This window comes from Saimiri boliviensis, chromosome 4 (genome assembly GCF_048565385.1).
Source record: "Saimiri boliviensis isolate mSaiBol1 chromosome 4, mSaiBol1.pri, whole genome shotgun sequence".
NCBI lineage: Eukaryota > Metazoa > Chordata > Mammalia > Primates > Cebidae > Saimiri > Saimiri boliviensis.
The window spans coordinates 58,136,389-58,158,996 of record NC_133452.1 but is presented as its reverse complement, the minus strand read 5'-3'; the positions used below and the strand labels follow the sequence as shown (position 1 = coordinate 58,158,996).

At 38.0% G+C, this 22,608-nt stretch overlaps 1 protein-coding gene across 7 annotated transcripts in view; it reads right to left on the bottom strand.

Moving 5' to 3' along the window:
- The window catches only part of REV3L (REV3 like, DNA directed polymerase zeta catalytic subunit), a 180,175-nt gene that overhangs the window by 104,377 nt on the left and 53,190 nt on the right, over positions 1–22,608 (bottom strand). For all 7 annotated transcript variants that reach the window (XM_074397598.1, XM_074397594.1, XM_039464970.2 and 4 more), the window contains 2 exons: positions 6,611–6,800; positions 4,722–4,796 (listed from right to left, as the gene is read on the bottom strand). In XM_074397598.1, coding sequence (XP_074253699.1) covers positions 4,722–4,796; positions 6,611–6,705 — 170 coding nt within the window. In that variant the 5' untranslated portion in view covers positions 6,706–6,800. The remainder of the gene's footprint in view (positions 1–4,721; positions 4,797–6,610; positions 6,801–22,608) is intronic.

The following is a 22,608-nucleotide window of genomic DNA, read 5'->3' as shown; positions in this document are numbered from 1 at the left end:
ACAAAGGGGGTAAAATTCAAATCAAATTTTCTCTGTCTTGTGAGCACTCACTCTTAACCACTGGGCTATTCTATCTATCCAGCAGGTGGTTTGATATATTGTTTAGAAGCTCTGGAGGGAAATTAGGCTATTCATATACATTTGGAAGTCAAATGCATAAAGATAAACAAAAAACAAAACCGAATCAACCCATGGGAGTAGATAAAACTGTAGAGGGAAGAGAAAATATACAGAGAAAAGATTAAACTCTAAGGCAGAACTCTAAGAAACAACCATAGATGTTAAAAGAGAAACCAACAAAATGGCAGAAACATGAATTTCTAGAGGTAGTATGTATCACAGAAGCTAGTATTTAGGATTGTTTTAAGGCATCACAAGCATCACCATGAGTTCAAAAAGTAAGGACATAAAATTGGATTTATCAACACAGAGGCCACTGGTGAAAGCAATTTCAATAAAATGTCTGGGGTAGAAGCCATATTGGAGTAAATTAAAGAGTGAATGGAAAAAGCCGAGCACAGTGGCTTGTGCCTTTAATCTCAGTACTTTGGGAGGCTGAGGTGGGCCAATCACTTGAGATCAGGAGTTCAAGACCAGCCTGACCAATATGCAAAAACCCTGTCTCTACTAAAAATGCAATCAATGAATTAGTCAGACGTGGTGGTGGTGCCTGTAATCCCAGCTACTCAGGAGGCTGAGGCAGGAGAATTGAATGAACCTGGGAGGCAGAGATTACAGTGAGCTGAGATCCTGCCACTGCACTTCAGCCTGGGCAACAGAGCAAGATTCCCTTTCAAACAAACAAACAAACAAACAAACAATGAATGGAGGTAAGAAGCTGGATACACAAAGTATAGATAAATCTTTCAAGGAGAATGGCTATAAGAGAAAGATGTGAATGTGTGCGTAAAATTAGCAAAGTCTTATTAATATTTAAATGGAGTGGGAAAGAAAGATGAGAATAGCTGATATATAAAAGAGATCCTTGACAACATCAAAGAAGATGGATCCTGAGCCTTAGCGGTGAAGAGGAAAAATCTCTTTCACGGAATAGACAGCGAGGAGAGAATGGATGTAAATGTAGTTTAAGGGCCTTTGACAGAGGGCCTTAAAAAGCTTTATTCCAGTGGTTCTCAAACTTTTTGGTCCCAGAACCCCTCACATTCTTAAAACATTACTGAGGGGCTGGGCGTGGTGGGTCATGCCTGTAATCCCAGCACTTTGGGAGGCCATGGCTGGTGTATCACCTGAGGTCAGGAGTTTGAGACCAGCCTGGCCAATATGGTGAAACCCTGTCTCTACTAAAAATATTTTAAAAATTAGCCAGGCGTGGTGGTGGGTACCTGTAATCCCAGCTATTTGGTAGGGTAAGGCAGGTGAATTGCTTGAACCCAGGAGGCGGAGGTTGTAGTGAGTCGACATGGTGCCACTGTACTCCAGCCTGGGCAACAGAGTCAGACTGTGTTTCAAAAAAAAAAAAAAAAAAAAGTTACCAAGAACACTAAAGAGCTTTTGTTTATGTGGTTTGTATCTACTGGTATTTATCATATTAGAAATTAAAACAGAAATGCTTAAGAAACTTATTTACTAATTTTATTTTTGAGACAGGGTTTTACTGTCACCCAGGCTGGAGTGCAGTGAAGTGGGGCAATCTCAGTTCACTGCAACCTCCGCCTCCCGGGTTCAAATGATTCTCCTACCTCAGCCTCCCAAGTTGGTAAGACGATATGTTCATGCCACCAAGCCCAGCTAATTTTTGTATTTTTTGGTAGAGATGGGGTTTCATCACGTTGGCCAGGCTGGTCTCAAACTCCTGACCTTACATGATGTGCCCACCTCATCCTCCCAAAGTGCTGGAATTACAGGTGTCAGCAACCACACCTGGCCTATGAATTTTAAAATAACAATAAACTTGTATGTATGTTAACACAAATAACATTGTTTGAAACTATATTTTTCAAAACAAAAACAACTTAGAAAAGAAAAACTGATTTACATGTTTACAAATCCTTGTGTTTTTTTTTTTGTTTTTTTGTTTTTTTGTTTTTTTTTTTTTGAGACGGAGTTTCACTCTTGTTACTCAGGCTAGAGTGCAATGGCGCGATCTCGGCTCACCGCAACCTCCGCCTCCTGGGTTCAGACAATTCTCCTGCCTTAGCCTCCTGAGTAGCTGGGATTACAGGCACGCGCCACCATGCCCAGCTAATTTTTGTATTTTTAGTAGAGACGGGGTTTCACCATGTTAACTGGGATGGTCTCGATCTCTTGACCTTGTGATCCACCTGCCTCGGCCTCCCAAAGTGCTGGGATTACAGGCTTGAGCCACCACGCCTGGCCTACACATCCTTGTTTTAACAGAAGATAGTTGGATTATTATTACATTGGCTTCTGCTCAATCTGTTGCAATATATTGCTTGGTTGATGCATATGAAGAAAAATCTAGTGGAGCACAGACATGTAGTTGAAAAAGGAAGAATAATAGCCTTTCATGTTACTACCATTTTGTAGCATAAATATCACAAAGATATATAACCAAGGGTCAAAATTCAATAAAATTAATAATTTTTACCATGTCCTAATAATATTCTTACATCAAACTGATTTTTTTTTAAGGCGAGTGCTTAGTGGTGGAAAACACAATGATTAGTAGTTGATATCATTATTCTGATTTCAGACAACGGGCCGGATTAACCCACTATCAATGAACACAGCGTAAAAGGAAAATCGGCATAATCTTAGTATAACAAAAATGTTAGTACTTTAGTATAATAAAGATAATTCCGACCATCCAAATCCTCTGAAAGGGTTTCAGAAATTCCCACTTCACACTTTGAAAACCACCTCTCTAGAATGATGAGCTCTATTTTCTCTAAGAAGGTAAGGCCTGAGGAGAGGATGGAGAATAGTATAGATAATTAACCAGAAAATAAGCAGATGTATTGCAGGCAGGGAAGGGTCTGTGTGAAGTTGACAACCATGAATTTACAGTGGCACCAGTGTGTTTTTTTTTTTTTTTTTAAATTCTGCAGTAATCAGAAACTAGGGCTTAGCAGAGAGAAAAGAAGTAAACGAACGAATTAAGAATTGACGTTTTGATTTGGCAGACCAAAGAGTACCACAATTTTTGCTTATATATTTGAGTTACTTGTTTATTCTCTATCTCCCCAGCTTGTTGTAAGTTCCCTGAGGGCAAGAACCACGCACACTTTGCCACCATGTTTGCCCAGCAACTTCCACAGAGCATCAAATAATGTAGGCACTTTACAAATATTTATTTAACATGCATAAAGAGGTCTGGTATGGTGCCTCAGACCTGTCATCCCAGCACTATGGGAGACTAATGTAGGAAGATCACTGGAGCCCAGGAGTTTTGGGCTGCAGTGAACTATGACTGCACCACTGTGCACTCCAGCCTGGGTGACAGAGCAAGACTGTCTCAAAAAAATAATAAATCAGAGATTTCAGACTGGCATCATAAGCTGACTATATAATTTAAAGCAAACTTTTTGAGAGGAATTTAGTGTTTGCTATAGTTGCAAGGAAGAAATTGATTATATTTATACTTTAAGTAGTTTATAGGTTATTTATATAACACTTATGGCTCTTTTAATCATGGCTCCCACTCCAGTACAACTTGTGGATAAGAAAGGGAAAAATGACTGAGGTTTACTCTCTTACCAGTCTGTATGTGGGTGAGAGAATAAGAGTCCACAGAAATTGCTCTTTTGTACTCCATGAATATGAGAAAGTAGGAGTAGAGGAGAAGTGGTATAAGAAATATCACTGTCTGTAAGAACCTATTCTGGAAAATTGTTCTGGCACGCTACATAACAGAAGTTACTTTGGGTAAGATCAAGGGCAGGATGTAGGCGAACTGGTGTTCAGTGAGAAGGGAATAACCACTAGGATTAGAGCTGTGATTCAGTGAAGTACTCAAATGGTTGGATCCAGAGTAAACCTCATGTCCTGGGCAGTTGTGCCCCTTGTAGTGCTTTAATACACTATGGGAAAACATACAATTTGTTTTATGAAAAAGTTCCTTTTTGAAACCCAGTACCTATTAGCAGAGAGGATCTCCTGAAAAAAACAATACTCAGCATACCTCCAAGGCCACTTTTACCCTAGCTTGCCTCTATATACAGTGAAAATCCTTGTCTTGAATCTGAAAGGATGATTAAAATCTTCCATATATGTGCCCTTCCCTGTCCTCAATAACCTGGGCTCAAGGATGATTGAGAGAATAAACTACAGGTAGGGAGACTGAGGGAAGAAAAAACAACCAAAACCAAAACCAACAAAAAACCCAGAATATAAAATTTCACCAACATCTAGTAAAGAGTCAATAGATTTCTGAGCTCTCAGAAGCCCTCTCACTCTGTACTCACTCCTACACATTTCTCCTTGCTTTGAAGCTAAAGAGCAAGTTTCTCTTAGGTCTGGCCAGAGGAGCACTAACATCATACAAGGCAGCCATAATCTCTCCTTCCCTACTTCCACAAACTCTCTAAACCTATAATAGGGAAGCAGTTGGGAGCCTCCACCTCTAAAATATCCTTCATAGAGTCTAAGCCACTGGTCTCTCTATACATACATGCATGTGTATTTTACAGTCTCTGTCTTTAATAAGACTACAAACTATAGAGAGGCCTTCTTTCTAGATTTTTCTTATTAAAATACTTAAATGACAGTTATTCATATTTTGGTTTCATTTATCTTTGTACCTTTTCACCATTGCAGGATTGTAAAGATAGATCTTCATAAAGTGTCTTTCCTTCTCATGATAACCATAAAAAGGCCTGAAATATAAGAAAAAGGCATTTCAAATTATTTTCGTCATTCAAAGATGAAATATGCAACTTACTGCCCTAATTAGATTCAGCTGGCCAAATTGAGTCTTACATTTAATATTATCACCCCCACAAAAAAACAATTTAAAAAACCCCAAACCTTTCAGTTAAACCTAGCAGAAGTTAACATATGAAATGCTGAAGCTTTTTAAAAGTGTAAAAAAATCACTTTCTTTGCATTACTAATGATAGGAATTAATAATTATCACTTTGAAAAAGCTATGAACAAAAAGGAAGAGCAAACCATCCACATCTTAATCACAAACATCAAGACTCTTTAAGAGGCTTTTTTTTTTTCTTTACTCTGACCACATATGAGAGAAACAGACCTTTCAGGCACCTTCTTCTGGCTCCCATTTTTTTCTGTTAAAACCTGAAGTTCTTCATCAACAAAGTCCTTTACTTTCCTTATTCAGCTGTTTATTATTAATTTTATAAGTTCAATAGGTAGAGGCAATTTACCTATTACATGTACACACAGTTTGTTTCAGTAGGTGATATGACTACACCTGTAACACACAACTGTATCAAGTGCAGTCTGTGAAAAAACTGTGTAGACAGGAACTTAAGAGACTGAAAAAGACGATGGCTTTACTTAAGGAACCTAATTATGTTATGGCTGAGTTTTTTCTCAGGTTATCAGCTGGAATGAGGAAAGGGGGAAACAAAAGACTATATAAAAGGGAGAGAAATCCTTGGTGCAAGACGAAATAAACTGAACTCTCATATAATCTCAGGAGGATCTGAAACTACACTGCAACCTCTGATATACAGAACACTATTTTCAAAGATGATGTAATTAGAGACAATACATAAGCAGGTAAAAATTTGTGAATGAGATAACAGGCTTTGTATTGGCTTAAAAGTGGTCTGTGAATACATGGTTAAATCTTTAGGAGGACAAACCCAATCACTCTTCATGTAAAAACATTGTTCTCTTATGACAGGCAGTAGATAACAAAATTTACTCTCATTAGGACACCACCTCTCTGTCATATCTAATAGTATAGTGCAGGTGTCCCCAAACTTTTTACACAGGGGGCCAGTTCACTGTCCCTAAGGCCGTTGGAGGGCTGCCACATACTGTGCTCCTCTCACTGACCACCAATGAAAGAGGTGCCGCTTCCTGAAGTGCGGCGGGGGCTGGATAAATGGCCTCAGGGGGCCTCATGCAGCCTGCGGGCGGTAGTTTGGGGATCATCCTTCAGATGATCCTCCTTCAGATCTCTGCTCAGTTGTCATTACTTTGTCAATGACACATTCCCTGATTACTCTAAAATTGTCACCAGTCTTCCCTATCGCACACTACTGATCCTTCTTATCCTGCTTGTATATCTTCTTTACTTCCACAGGACTAAATATCATATAGCAAATAAATTAATTTAATGTTATATTTATTAGTATGTTTCCCATAGTAGAATGTACCTTCCACATGTGCAAAGATCTTTGTTTTGTTCAGCAATATATCTCAAGTCCCTAGAAGAGCGCTTAGCATATAAAAGGTATTTAATAAATATTTGCTGAATAAATTACATTAATTTCTAAAGTTCTAGGAAGCAGAGAAACAGAAAAGAAAAAAAAACAAAAATCATTGTCTACCTTTCATTGCCATAAAAATTCATGTTAAAAAGTTACAGCAAGAAATTCACTACAGTTCCATTAGACTAGAAGCAAAAGAAATACAGTGTATCAGCTGAATGTTTTCTTCTAAATAGAATAGCAATAGAAATAAACAGAAATTACAAAATATATTATATACTTACATTCCTGATACTAATGACACTTTGAACACATGCTGAGCAGTGGAAGATGGATTGCCTAAAGCCACATTAAGTGCTCTGTCGATACTGAATGCCATCTGAGAAAGATAGCTTTCTGGTTGCTGTCCATAACCATCGTATGGCACATAGAGGTAAGGAAAGATGCCATGTAGATGAAGACATGTCTTCTGACCTAAAATGTAACACATTATAAAGTTTAGTTTCCAGACACAGTTTAACAATACAAAATTCAGAATGAAACTTATTCAAAATGTTCTAACAGCAACATAGCTTATCTAAGCAAGGAGTTGAAAAAAATCAATCCCTGGCTAAATGTAACCTTTATTAACTAAATTTTACAACAAAACGTTTGGAAACATTTAGTAAACACAAGCATTATATAATAATGCGATTTAAATAGTAGTTCTGATGAAAGTATTTTTGACTATTTAACCCTCATAATCCAACTAGTGGTGTGTACTTCACTAAATCATCTATAAATACCACTTAGCACGGTGTTATGCAGGTTACAAAAATTCACAAAAAGTTTACTAAACAAATCAATGAATGCCTATCTTGGCACTAATGTTTTCAAACAAGAGCCTTCCCTAAAACAAAGGCAGCTCTGTGAGAAAGGAGAATGTAAAAGCAGTTTCAGTGTATGGAATTTTTCTACTGTGGTAGGAAGGAGGGTAAAAACAAAATTTTGCCATTAAAAGGAAAAAAAAACAACAACAAAATTAAAACAAAATCTCTACAGATCAATTACCTATAATAGATTTCAGGGTATCTAAATTTTATATTTGGTGGTATGGAACAAGGGGAGACAAAATGAGTTGGGGTGGGGGGGAGAAGCCAACATGCACACTTCTCAGAAAACCAGTATAGTATCAGTCAAAGTGCAGAACGGTGCTGACTTGCCAACAGACAATCCAGCACAGCCATATTACTTACAGAAAGTAATATGAGTGAGAACTCACAAAAGAAATGCCATAGAAACAGTAATGTATCCATGACAAAGTTAAGTAACAACAATAGCAACAAGAAGCAGATGCACCACTGCTCTCAGGAATCTGGCAGGGCTGTGTGGAAGTGATTACTGTCCTCAGAGCATTGTCCCTAGTTTCCCTTGGGTATATGCCATTTGTCTAATCCAAACACAGAGAACAGCAGTGATGGAAGAACACATCCATTTTTCTCATGCTGTCACCCACTCTCACTGTGCTGCTCCTGCCAACACAAGCCTCAGGCTTCTTCTCCACCCTTTGCCCCTCCTCACTCTGCTTCACTGGGCCTTTTCTTTTGGTAGGAATGTAACTAATTTGATCACTATTTCCCATTTATGATTTAGAATGATTTATATAAAATATATAGAAAGTGATTCTACACTGTGTTGATATCTTAATCTTTACACTTCTTATAAATAATAATATTAGCTTCTCTTATTTTTAAGGTACACTTATGACAGAAAAATTAATCTGGAAGTTATTACAAAGAGCATAGCAAAATCTGAAAAATCAGTCATATAATGAAACAAGATTTGATCCTCCAAACTGTAATATTCTGAATTACCAACTGTCAAGCTTTTGAAAAACTACACATTGTGTTGTTATTATACCAATTTCAGTTTCTAGTTTGGCTATTTCATTTCATTTTTAAACACAACATGGTTTTAAGCCCCTAAATTCTATAATTTTTCAAATCTTCAAATAGAGAACATTCAAACTGTATTGATGAGTCTTAAGAAAATAGATATAATCAGTTTACTGATGACTTACTTAAATGCATTTTAAATATCTCATGAAAAATGTTATAACCATTACCCTTCTGGACAAAAATCACACTTTGACTATGAGTAACTGGTATGCTAAACTACAGGTTGAGGGAGGTGGGAAGATAGTAAAGTATTTCCTCTTGACAAATTCAAGACCAGTGATTACAGAATTACTAGTGCAATGCCATATTTTACAAGCAATACTGTAAGTTCCTAAGATATTAGTTTTATAGTCAATATCTCTTAGTGGAATTTTGGGTAAATTTTACAAGAAACAATTACAAAATTGGACTGTACTAATAGTTTCTTTATGGGCAAAGTGTTTGACAAAGTGTCTTAAAAATAATTTTATATCCACTTTTCATATCTCTTGTGATGCAGGGGCCAGAGAAATTATCCATTTATAGGCTTCAGAATTACAATAATTTTAGGATGTATAATTTAGGAAAAAGGAAGAAATGACTTACTCAGCAGGCATTAGGGTAAGTGCTCTACCTATATATTTCTAAAACAGGATAACACTGAATTACTGATGGAAGTTAAGGTTCCCAAAGTCACATAACTATTAAACAACAGAATCAGGATCAATAAAACATAAAACAAATACTCCTTCCATTTAACCATGCTGGTTCAATGCTTTTAAAAAGTCAATGTTGGCTTCCTTAATTCCTCAGTTTTTATTTTGTATTATAATTGTCTGTTTCCTTATCTGACATTTTCATTTGATGGCAAACTCTCAGGGAAGTGATACTATGTTCAAATGAACATTATGACCCAGAACTCAACAAGAAACACATGGTATGTGCTTAACGAATATTTATTAAATGAATTAAAGAACCCACAGCAAAACAGAATAACTGCTTAAGGAGAAAGGAATGATGTGAAAGCCTTTGAAAATCTGAAAAAACAAATCCATGAAAAAAGAGGGACTCTGATACAATTAATGTAACAATCATCAGGGTTGCAGGAGGACATGGGTGTGTGGGGTTGAGAAGTGTCCCCAGCATACTGCATTTTCCTACCCTGAATGACCTGAAGTTCCATCCAAATTTGTAGTTACTCTATCAATACAGACACATGTCTCTCTCCAGTGCTCCTGCAGCTAAAGATGGCTCAGAGCCTTACTCATTACTCTTCATCAAGAACAATCTCTTGAAGAACCACCACAACACAAGGAATTCTTGGCACAGCACTAACAGCTCTAATATAGAAGAATGATATAAGAGAAAATGAAAGAAACAGATAAAATAAGAAACTCAGAAGTTAAATAAGGAAAGAGAAATGTGTAACAATGAATATGAGAGTCAATTTCTTTTTGGAAATAGTATGTCTTCTATTACCATAAAATTTGTAGTTCTGTAATAGCATTGCTTTACCTTGACAAGATACCGACCACTTCTATTTATGTCCCTCCACTAGCTCTACCTCGCACAAATGTGTGGAGCTACAGAGCTGTAAAGTTCTTAGAGATAAACTAGTCTACTACAACTCCCTAGTTAGGGTTAGGTTAATCTGTGAGAAAATGCCCCCAAATCAGTGGATTTGGCATTAAAATCCGTGGCTTCTCTCCTAAAAGAAGTCCAGAGGTAGGTAGCTGGTACTAGAGACCCAGCTTTTTTCAACATCTAGTTAGCGGTCTAGTTAAGAACTTGCAACTTCAGTCGAGGCAGTTTTCCACTATACTTTTAGAAGTTCCACATACAAGATTCTTTCAAGAATGTTTTTATAAAATTAGTGAAAGTTACAGTATTTCGAAACCTTCTACTAAATGATTTTGGATTCTTAAAGGATTAGGATATTGGCTATTTCTAGGTAATGTATAGATTTAAGGAAAAAAACATGCCTACCCCCAAACTCTATTAAGATATAAATGATAAATAAAAACTGTATATATATATGGTATACAACATGACACTTTGATATGTATACATCATGAAATGATTAAATCAAGCTAACATATCCATCACCTCACATACTTATTATTTTGTGGTAAGAACATTTAAGATCTAATCTCTTAGCAATTTTCAAATATATAATGCATATATTAACTATAGTCATCACCATACAGTACAGCTAATCTCCAGAACTTATTCATCACGTCTAACTGAAACTTCAAACCCTTTAAGCAACAACTCTCCTTCCCCTTCCCTGAAAATCCCCTCTTATTATCATAGCAAACTGAAGTTAGATAACAAGTCCAACAGAAAATAAGATCATCTTTGGGAGAATTTCAAAAATTTAAGAGTTTGAGTTTTCCAATGTGATTGATGTTCCCTAATTTAAAAACTGCAAGTTATTTCAGGAAAGTGCCACTGAAACTTGACAGGATGGCAAAACTCTGTGGAGTTGGCTACTTCCCATTGTGTGTAAATATTTCTTGCATAACAAAAGGCAGATTCCTCTTGAGCAGCGAGTATGTGGGTGTTCTGAATTTCATCTTTCACAGAACGCAGAATTATCCTAAACATTAAGTCTTCTGTATCCCAACATTTCTTAAGTCATTTTTCAACATTTTATTCTGCAATTTAAGTGTCTTATTTTGGTCTCTAAATTGCCCATCTAAAATTCTGTTAGCCTATTTTTAGCAAAATCATTTGTATTTTTGTAGATCCAGTTTCGATAAACACAGGGTAAATGTACCACTCCTTTTTTTTTCTTTTTCTTTTTTTTAAGATGGAGTCTCGCTCTAACACCCAGGCTGGAGGGCAGTGGCTCAGTCTCCACTCACTGCAACCTTCCATCTCCCAGGCTCAAGCAATACTCCTGCCTCAGCCTCCCAAGTAGCTGGGACTACAGGCTCTTGCCACCACGCCCGGCTAAATTTTTGTATTTTTAGTAGAGACAGGGTTTCACCATATTGGTCAGGCTGGTCTTGAACTCCTGACCTCATGATCCACCTACCTCGGCCTCCCAAAGTGTTTGGATTACAGGCGTGAGCCACCACACCCAGCCCTAAATGTACCATTCCCCTAATTCAGGGGTCTGCGAACTTTTTCTATAAATTGACAATACATATTTTAGGCTTTATGGGCCAGACTGTATCTGATACAATTACATAACTGCTGCTGTAACCTGGAAGCAGCTGTAAGCCAATACTTAAGTGAACTGGCATCACTGTGTTACAATAAAACTTCATTTACAAAAATAGGCATCAAGAGGGATTTGGCCCAAGGAAAGTAGTTTGCCAATTTCTGCTCTAATTAATCAGACTTCTTTCTCCATCATTAGCTGGAATAGGAAAGTTTAGGATTTTTTTGTTGTTGTTTTTTAATGTCATTTTCTTATGTCATTTTTCAAAATCAAAATAGTGATAGCCTACGAGTACCTTAGGGAATAATACTTATAGTGTAATTTGCATATCCTATCTCCCAAATCTCAAATTCAATCTACACAAGATTTTAAACAAACTTCAACAGAGCTCTAAAACAGAAAAACTTGGTATGTGAGCAAGAGAATTTATGTTTATAAAAATTATCGTATTTTCTTCTTCCTGGAATATCTCAAGTTTTGTATCACTATCACTAACTCAACCTGTTTCCTTCCAGTCTTTCTCTGCTTCTGTCTTTCTAAGTTTTACTCCATCTTTCTTTTCCCATCTCTGCAAAACCACAAAATGAATTAAACAAAACTCAGTCACAGAAAGCAAATGTTAAATTATCTATTCTCATGGGAAAAAAAGACAAAGTTGTAAGGATATACTCTTAACCTCAGAAATTAGGTTTTCAAAATTTATCCTAGGGAAAACCAAAATTTTTATGATATCTTTATAGTCAGATTAAATCAGTTATAACATAGTACATGGGAGCAGGTGATGGGTGATTCTTTTTAATATGTATCCATATATATTTCCTTAAATACACAATTTGTGTAACAGAAAGGCAGGAATAAAGAATTTACCTACTTCTAAATGACCCAGAAATTTAAAGGCAAAACAGACTGGGTGTGGTGGCTCACGCCTGTAATCCCAGCACTTTGGGAGGGCCCAAGGCAGGCAGATCACGAGGTCAAGAGATCGAGACCATCCTGGTCAACATGGTGAAACCCCGTCTCTACTAAAAATATAAAAATTAGCTGGGGGTGGTGGCGTGTGCCTGTAATCCCAGCTACTCAGGAGGCTGAGGCAGGAGAATTGCTTGAACCTGGGAGGCGGAAGTTGCAGTGAGCCAATATCGTGCCACTGCACTCCAGCCTGGCACCTGGCGACAAAGCAAGACTCTGTCTGAAAGAAAAAAAAAAGGCAAAACAAAGCAGAATATATAAGGGTTTCCTTACATTTTCCCCTTTTATTTGTCAACAATACTTTGGGGTTTCACATTTATTTATGCCACTTTATCTCTTCAAGTAAAGTATATTAGAACTTTATCTAAAATCATTGGCTTTAAATGATTAATGCCACATCGCTAAGAGAAACTATATCCCTGAAATACCAGATGTTTCAAAAGTCCATTTTATTCATACATTTGTCTAATATATCTTTGTACATCCAGTGCTGGGTATCGTTGGCTCCTTTATTCATAAATGTAGTCATAATTTCTCTACTCAAATAATTTGTGGAGACTCAACGTTCAGTGCTAAACCACAAGCTACTTATAACACAGCCACTGACTTCATGGACTTTATAGTCTACTTGGAGAAAACGATGAGTCAATAGGCAATTACAATATGGTATGACAGGTGCTCAGTAAGTACAAAATCCTATGGCTAAATCTAGAAGTATCTAACTCAGACTTGTGAGAATCTAGGAAGGCCTCCCAGAGGAAGTGACATTTGAGCTGATATTTGAACTATGAGTCAGATTTAGCCAAGCAAATGAGAAACAATGTTTTCTGTATGAATAGAAACCTGACAGCAAAAGACAACACGGCATCTGGGAATAGGAAAAGTGTAGGTGGAATGAAACAAGGAGTGCAATGGAGAGAAAAACAGAGTATAAGAGAGAGAAACAGAATGTGTGAGAGTCTGTAGTTTTTGTGTGTGTGCGTGCACATGCGTGTACTCATGACCTGTACAGGTTCGCATTTTAAAAAGTTCCCTGTGAACACATTGTGGGGACACTGGCAACAGAACTACAGAAAGAAAAATCTGTCTAGGAGGCTGCTGGAGGAATTCAGGCGAGATGTCAATAGAGGTGGAGAAAAGGTCAAGGATTTAGGGAGCAGAATCATGACGCTATGGCAACTAGAATTTGAGAGTAGGATAAGGGAGAAGGAACCAAAGATGACTCTTAAATTTCTGGCTTAGGCAACTGGGTGGATGATAATGTATTCAAAGAAAACTGTAAAAGAGGAGCGGGTTGACTTCTGGTTTGCATTATGGAATGTTACACGTCTATAGAATTTCCAAATGGAAATTTAAATGAAATGGATATATAGATATGGAGCTTAAGAAAGAGATCTGGGCTAGAGAAGAAGTTAGATTTGCCAGTATGAGCAACACTAAGATTTCTCAGGGAGAATGGATACACAAGAGAAGGGACCTAGGCAAGAATCCTGAGGAATACTCATATTTAAGAGAGACATTGAGTATTTTGATTTATGTGAGATATAAGAGACAGCCTTGTGTGGGATACCAAGCAAGAAAAGGAGGTAATAGTGAAATTTTTATAATATAAACATATTAGCCGTGGGACCAGTGTTCCAAAGCTCCAGTGGAAATGTAAGAGACAGGCAAGTAATGAGAAACTGGTTCAGAGATTGGAGGAAGGAAGCAGATAAAAGTATATAGGACTAAAAAGAGGCATTTACAAAATTGCTGAGTAAGGACCTTTCAATAGCTGTTGCTCCATAAAAGCAACAAGAACACTGGCAAAAACTGTCAAAATGAACTTTTTCAGAACTCTGGAAATTAACTAAAGGTTTGCAACAATCCAAAGAGTGTTTATCCAAGAGCACCAGATAAATACTAACAAGAACAGCAAGCTTTGCGGCATTTTAACTTGTTCTAATCTGATCTCTCCCTCTGAAGCTCCAAAACAGTCTTGAAAAACCAAAGCCTTGTATATCCATAGTATTTGTAAAAACCAGCATCCAAGTAGCCACTGGAGGAGTCAGAACCCATTTGGAGCTCCTCCAAAGCCCTACCCCCCACCTCCCGCTGCCACCAGAAAACTGCCACTATCTGACCTGTCTGGCAGCTTGCTTAACAATGCTCCACTCCCAGCACTTGGCCTTTATTTGATTTGACCAAGAGCTCACCTTATGTGAACAGCCTATATGCAGCAGTCACTGTGGAAAACAATCAACAACAGTTATTTAACACTGTAGTTGCCTGGAGGAATTTTACTGGTTGGGTCTAACAAGAGGCTGACTGAAAAACTCAAAAGGGAAAACTGAGGAATGAAATGTCCACAGGGGGCTTGGAAAAGCTTTGATACAGTCAAGGGAATGTAGAAGGCCATAGCATGTGTGGGGCTATGCTATGGAAACGTGCCCAGGAAAGAGCTAAGAAGACTCAATATTTTGCCTCTGGTTGATCTTGAGGCTCTGCCCCAACATACTCACAGGGACCTCAGCAAAAGCTGAGAAAAGAGGCATTTAAAGAACTCTCTGATCAATCATTAACTGACAACTATGCTAACTGAGCAGACTTTAAAGAATAGAGATATACAAAATTAGCCCATGAAAATCACTAAAGAAATAAACTGCAGCAACAAAAACAAACTGTGGGGTAGTGAGGAATCTGACTTCCAGAATTGCTACATACTTTTCTTTCTCCTTATAAACAATGAAGATACGTATAATGTCCTCACATTAAAATGGCTGGTTTTCAGCAAAAATAAAATTATAAGACAAAAACAGAAAAATATGGCTATATCTATACAGACATATATATACACACACACATATATATATTTAAAAGCAGACAATACAAACTCTTCATGAAGAAGCCAAGGTGTTGGATTTACTGGACAAAGATTTTAAGCCAGCTATTATTAGTATTTCAAAAACCTAAAGGAAACCATTTCAAGAGAATTAAAGGAGAGTACGAGACCAACATCTTACCAAATAGAGAATATCAATGGAATATCAATGAAGAGATAGCAATTATTAAAAAAAAATAGAAATTCTGGAGTTAAAAAGTTCAATAACTAAAATGAAAAATTTACAAGAGGGAGTATAATACTATAATATAAGAGGAAATATATATTTGGTCTTTGCCCTTGTTTCTGGTACATAGCTCCTAAAACGTTTGGACTCTCTTAAGTGTTAAGTGGTTTTTTTTGTATACCAATGAGATGACTGGTGGCTGGGGTCTCCTGGATAGCCTCAGGTAGGGCAGAAGTACAGGCAGCCTAGGAACTCAATTTGTGGCTGGTGTCTGAAGTGAGCAGTACTACTGGACAGAGCCTGTAGTGTATGTGTTAATAAGTAGTGTCGGAATTGAACTGAATTGTAGAACACCCACAGTTATCAGAGAACCAAGAATTTGTTATTGTAAAACTAATGCACGGGATGTCTTTTTCACACTGGGTGGCCTCTAAGAAGGCTTTCAACTGAGCCTGGTAGAAAATTTGATGGCTTTAAATCTTACTTTCTCCTTATAAACTATTTCTTTCTCCTTATAAACAATGAAGATATGTACAATGTCCTCACATCTCCCCTTTGTAACTAGAAGGCAATGAACTAACCCATTTATGCTGGAGGTTACAATTTTTGTGTGTGAAAAAACCAGACTTTGGGGATGATCTTGGGCAGTAGGATATAAGTAACTCTCACAAGCTTAGTGGTCCAATAATGGAACACTAGGCATAAATGCATTAAGGGCCAACTTCCAAATTGAACAACAGTAATTTGATTATTAATATAATTCTTTTATGATTAATATGTCAGAAATCTGATGAAAGGTTGTATCCAAAGTTCATAAGCAATTTAATTTGCAATTATTATTATTAATTTTTGAGACCACAGTTTCATTGCTATTGCCAAGGCTGAAGTGCAGTGGCACAATCTCAGCTCACCACAACCTCCACCTCCAGGCTTCAAGGGATTCTCCTGCCTCTGCCTCCTTAGTAGCTGGAATTACAGGTATGCGCCATCACGCCCAGCAAATTTTGAATTTTTAGTAGAGATAGGGTTTCTCCATGTTGGTCAGCCTGGTCTTAAACTCCCCACCTCAGGTGATCTGACCACCTCAGCCTCCCAAAGTGCTGGGATTATAGGCATGAGCCACAGCATCCAGCCTGCAATTATTGTATAGAAAGTAAATCGGTAATTCCCTTGATTTTCAATGAATGTGAAACTAAGTATGGGTACTGTTCAAAGGCACGCACCATGGTATATCTATTTCTAAAAAGCTAAATCTTAAAAAACAAAACTAACACTAGTTTCAAGTGCAAATCTCCAAGAAAATGTGTACCTTGCAGACTAAGTGTTATAAAAATAACTAGTGTTATTAACCTTAGTGAAAAATAAATTTTTGGCTTGTAAAACAAATACGTTTTAGTTTCTGATAATTTAGCCAGAATGGTCACACATATTAATTTTTGTGGTACTTCAATTGAAAGTTAAATAAACCAAAGTCTCAAAATAAAATATTCTGATTAAGACATGAAAATTCATCTCAGACCATTTAAAGCAATATTAAAAGTTAATCAAGATAAACTTACTGTCTATTCAAATTTGTAAACAAATACCTAAATGTTCTTTCAAATGCAAATAAATAAATTATGGGTAATGAACATTATATGCAAGTCTAATAATTATTTAACCATATTTTATGGTAGCTAAATATTAAAGAACTTTAAGCTTTTACCTGTCTACAAGAAAGCTGAAAAGACAACCTACAGAATGAAAAAAAAAATGTTTTAATAATATATTTAATAAGGGACTTGCATCTAACATCCCTCAAAATAATAAAGAATATATATTACAAACCCATAGCTAACACTGTATTTGATGGGGAAATACCGAAAGCCTTTTCTCTAAGATCTGGAACAAGACCGGTATGCCCACTTTCACCACTTTTATTCAACATAATACTGGAAGTCCTGTTCAGAGCAATGAGGCAAGGGAGAAATAAAGAGCACCCAAACTGGAAAGGAAGAAGTCCAATTAGCCTTGCTTCCAGATGGCATGGTCTTATACTCAGAAAAACCTGAGGAAATCAACCAAAAAAACTGTTAAAAATGATTAATGAATCCAGTAAAGTTGCAGGATACAAAATCAACATACAAAAATCAGTAGCATAAATATATGCCAACAGCTAACAATCTGAAAAAAAAAAATCAAGAAAGCAGCCCCACGTATAATAACTACAAAAAATAAAAAATATCCAAGAATCAATCTAACCAAAGAAGTAAAAGATCTCTACTAGAGAAACTATAAAATACTGATGAAAGAAATTAAAGAAGACACAAAAAAATGAAAAAGACATTCCATGCTCATGGATTAGAAGAATCAATAGTGTTAAAGTAACAATTGTGGCTGGGTGTGATAGCTCACATCTGTATCTCAGCACTTTGGGAGGCTGAGGCAGAAGGATCGCTTGAGCCCAAGAGTTCAAGATAAGCCTGAGCAACATGGTGAAAACCTGTCTCTAAAAAAATACAAAAATTAGCTGGGTGTGGTTGCACACACCTGTAGTCCCAGCTACTGGGGAGGCCAAGAGGTGGGAGGACTGCCTGAGAACAAAAGTCAAGGCTGCAATGTATTCTGGAAGACACAGCAAGACCTTGTCACAGAACAAAACAATTCTACCCAAAGCGATTTACAGAGTCAATGGAATCCTTATCAACATACCAATCACATTCTTCACAGAAATAGAAAATACAATCCTAAAATACATACGGAACCATAAAAAACCCTGAAGAGCCAAATCAATCTTGAGCAAAAAGAAAGCTGGAGGTATCACACTACCTGACTTCAGAATATACTACAAAGCTATAGAAACCAAATCAGCATGCTACTGGTGTAAAAACAGACATACAGACCAATGAAACAGAACAGAGAACCTATATATAAATCCAGACATTAACAGTTAACTCATTTTCAACAAAGGCACCAAAAACATACAATGGGAAAAAAACAGTCTCTTCAACAAATGGTGCTGGGAAAACTGAATAACCATATGCAGAAGAATGAAACTAAAAATAGAACCTTCTCTCTCACCATATACAAAAATGAAAATGGGATCCAGATCCAAGATGGCTGTTTAGGAACAGCTTGGGATTGCAGCTCCCGGTGAAAGTGCAGAGGGTGAGTGGACACCGCATTTCCAGACGGATTTTTATTGCCCACAGACAGATTTTATTGCCCACAGGAGATTCCCAGGCAGAGGAGCCCCGTGGGTTGTCAGCGCGACTGTTTTGGCCGGCGTGGCTGTTTTGGTCCCTGTGGCTGTTTCGGCCCATGAGGCTGCTTTGCGGCGCCCCAGCACGGCAGTTCTCTGTACAAAATACACTGGTCCAGGTGCCCTTCTGACTGGCAATTGGAGCCCTGGGAAGGCGCAGTTGTCCATTCATCTGACTAAAGGGGGGTCTGAGGCAGGGAGCCAGGCCAGGAGATTCTCAGGCAAAAACAAACAAACAAGTTCCCATGAATCTCAGTGCCGCTGTTTCAGCCAGTGCAGTGAGTCCCCACAGGGGAAATCACATAGACCCCGGCACTTTTCAACAGGCGACTGGAACATCTGGGAGAGAGTCGACCATCCAACTGGAGAGCCAACGGCTTGAGGCAGGGAGCCAGGTGATCAGGCTCAGCTGGTCCCACCCCCACAGAAGAACAGCAATCGGAAACTCTTTGTATTGAGAGTTTCACAGCAAGCACAGCTGAACCTGGGACGATCTAGCTCTGTGGGGGAGGGGTGTCTGCCATTGCCAAGGCAGCACTCCATTGCTGAGGCAACCTGCCATTGTCAAGGCAACCTGCCATTACAGCGAGAGTCGGCCATTACAGAGGTAGGCCACCAATGCTGAGACAGTTCTAACTACACCCATATAAACAGGACTGCAAGGAAGTTCACATGACAGCTGGGCAGAGCTCACAGCAGCTCAGCAAAGCCTCTCCAGGCAGACAGTGACTAGGCTGCCTCATTGCTGCGCAGGGCAGCCCTGAAAAAAAAAAAAGGGATCAGCACAACGGAAACTCATAAACAAAGCCCTAACTTCCTGGGACAGAGCACCTGGGGAAAAAAAAGGTGTTTATGAGTTCTGCTGCAGCAGACATAAACATACCTGCCCAGCAGCCCTGAATGAAAAATGAAGCTCATAACTCAGCACTTGAGCTCATGTAAAGGACAGACTGTCTCCTCAAGCAGTTCCCTGACCCGTATATCCAAAGAATCCCACCTAATAAAGGAGAGATCAGACTGACATTTAGCAGGTATCCTTCTGGGACAAAGATAGCAGAAAAAGAAACTGGTAGCAACCGTTACTGTTCTGCAGCTGCTGCAGGTGATCCCCAGGTAAGTAGGGCCTGGAGTGGACCTCAACAGCCCTACAGCAGAGGGACCAGACTGTTAGAAGGAAGACTAAGAAACAGTAATAACCTCATTATCAACAAATTGGACATCCACTCAGAGACCCAGTCTGAAAGTCAGCAACTACAAAGATGACAGGTGGATAAATCTACAAATATGGGAAGAAACAGCGCAAAAAGGATGAAAACACCTGAAACCAGAACACCTCTCCTCCTACAAGGGTTCACAACTCCTCACCAGCAAGGGAACAAGACTGGATGGAGAATGAGTGTGATGAAATGACAGAATCAGACTTCAGAAGGTGGGTAATAAGGAACTTCTGTGAGCTAAAAGAACATGTTCTAACCCAATGCAAAGAAACTAAGAACCTTGAAAAAAGATTTGACAAAATGCTAACAAGAATGGACAAATTAGAGGAATATAAGTGAATTGATGGAGCTGAAAAACACAACGCGAGAACTTCACAATGCATGCACAAGTTTCAACAGCCGAATTGACCAAGCAGAAGAAAGGATATCAGAGGTCAAAGATCAACTCAATGAAATAAAACGAGAAAGCAAGATTAGAGAAAAAGGGGTAAAAAGGAATGAACAAAGTCTCCAAGAAATGTGGGACCTATGTGAAAAGACCTAATCTACGTTTGATAGGTGTACCTGAATGTGATGAAGAGAATGAATCCAAGCTGGAAAATACTCTTCAGGATACTATCCAGGAAAACTTTCCCAACCTAGCAAGGCAGGCCAATATTCAAGTCCAGGAAATACAGAGAACACCACAAAGATATTCCTCAAGAAGTGCAACCCCAAGGCACATAATCGTCAGATTCACCAGGGTTGAAATGAAGGAGAAAATGGTAAGGGCAGCCAGAGAGAAAGGTCAGGTTACACACAAAGGGAAGACCATCAGACTCACAGCAGATCTCTTAGCAGAAACCCTACAAGCCAGAAGAGAGTGGGGGCCAATACTGAACATCCTTAAAGAAAAGAACTTTCAACTCAGAATTACATATCCAGCCAAACTAAGCTTCATAAGCGAAGGAAAAATAAAATCCATTGCAAACAAGCAAGTATTCAGAGATTTCATCACCATCACGCCTGCTTTACAGGAGCTCCTGAAAGAGGCTCTACACATATAAAGGAACAACCAGTACCAGCCACTCAAAAAGTAAACCAAATGGTAAAGAGCATCAACACAATGAAGAATCTATATTAACTAATAGGCAAAGCAGCCAGCTAGCATCAAAATGGCAGTATCAAATTCACACATAACAATATTAACCCTAAATGTAAATGGACTAAATGTCCCAATCAAAAGACACAGACTGGCAAATTGGATAAAAAGCCAAAACCCATCAGTGTGCTGTATCCAGGAAACCCATCTCACATGCAAGGATACACAAAGGCTCAAAGTAAAGGGATGGAGGAAGATTTACCAAGCAAATGGAGAGCACAAAAAAAGCAGGAGTTGCAATTCTCGTCTCTGATAAAATAGACTTTAAAGCAACAAAGATCAAAAGAGACAAAGAAGGACACTACATAATGGTAAAAGGATCAATGCAACAAGAAGAGCTAACAATCCTAAATATGTACGCACCCAATACAGGAGCACCCAGATATATAAGGCAAGTTCTTAATGACTTACAAAGAGACTTAGACTCCCACACAATAATAGTGGGAGACTTTAACACCTCATTGTCAATATTAGACAGATCAACCAGACAGAAAATTTACAAGGATATCCAGGAATTGAACTCAGACCTGGAGCAAGCAAACCTAACAGACATTTACAGAACTCTCCACCCCAAATACACAGAATATACATTCTTCTCAGCACCACATCACACCTACTCTAAAATTGACCACATAACTGGAAGCAAATCACTCCTCAGCAAATGCAAAAGAATGGAAATCATAACAAACAGTCTCTCAGAGCACAGTACAATCAAGTTAGAACTCAGAATTCAGAAACTAACTCAGAACCACACAGCCTCAGGAAACTGAACAACTTGATCTTGAATGTTGACTGGATAAACAACGAAATGAAGGCAGAAATAAAGACATTCTTCGAAACGCAACAAAAATGAAGATACAACATACCAGAATCTCTGGGACACATTTAAAGCAGTCTCTAGAGGAAAATATATAGCAATGAGTGCCCACATGAGAAGAAAGGAGAGATCTAAAATTGACACCCTATTATCAAAATTGAAAGAACTAGAGGAGCAAGATCAAAAAAACTCAAAACCTAGCAGAAGACAGGAAATAACTAAGATCAGAGCAGAACTGAAGGAGATAGAGACACAAAAAACTATTCAAAAAAATCAATAAGTCCAGGAGCTGGTTTTTTGAAAAAAATCAACAAAATAGACCACTAGCCACATTAATAAAAAAGAAAAGAGAGAATAACCAAATTGATTCAATAAAAAATGATAAAGGGGATATCACCACAGATTCCACAGAAATTCAAACCATCATCAGAGATTATTACAAACAACTCTATGCACATAAACTAGTAAACCTGGAAGAAATGGATAAATTCCTGGACATCTACTTCCTCCCAAGCCTAAACCAAGAAGAAGTCGAAACCCTAAAGAGACCAACAACAAGGTCTGAAGTTGATGCAGCAATTAAGAGCCTACCACCCAAAAAAAGCCCAGGTCCAGATGGGTTCACAGCTGAATTCTACCAGACATACAAAGAGGAGCTGGTACCATTCCTTCTGAAACTATTCCAAATAATCCAAAAAGAGGGAATCCTTCCTAAATCATTTTATGAGACAAACATCATCCTGATACCAAAACCCAGCACAGACT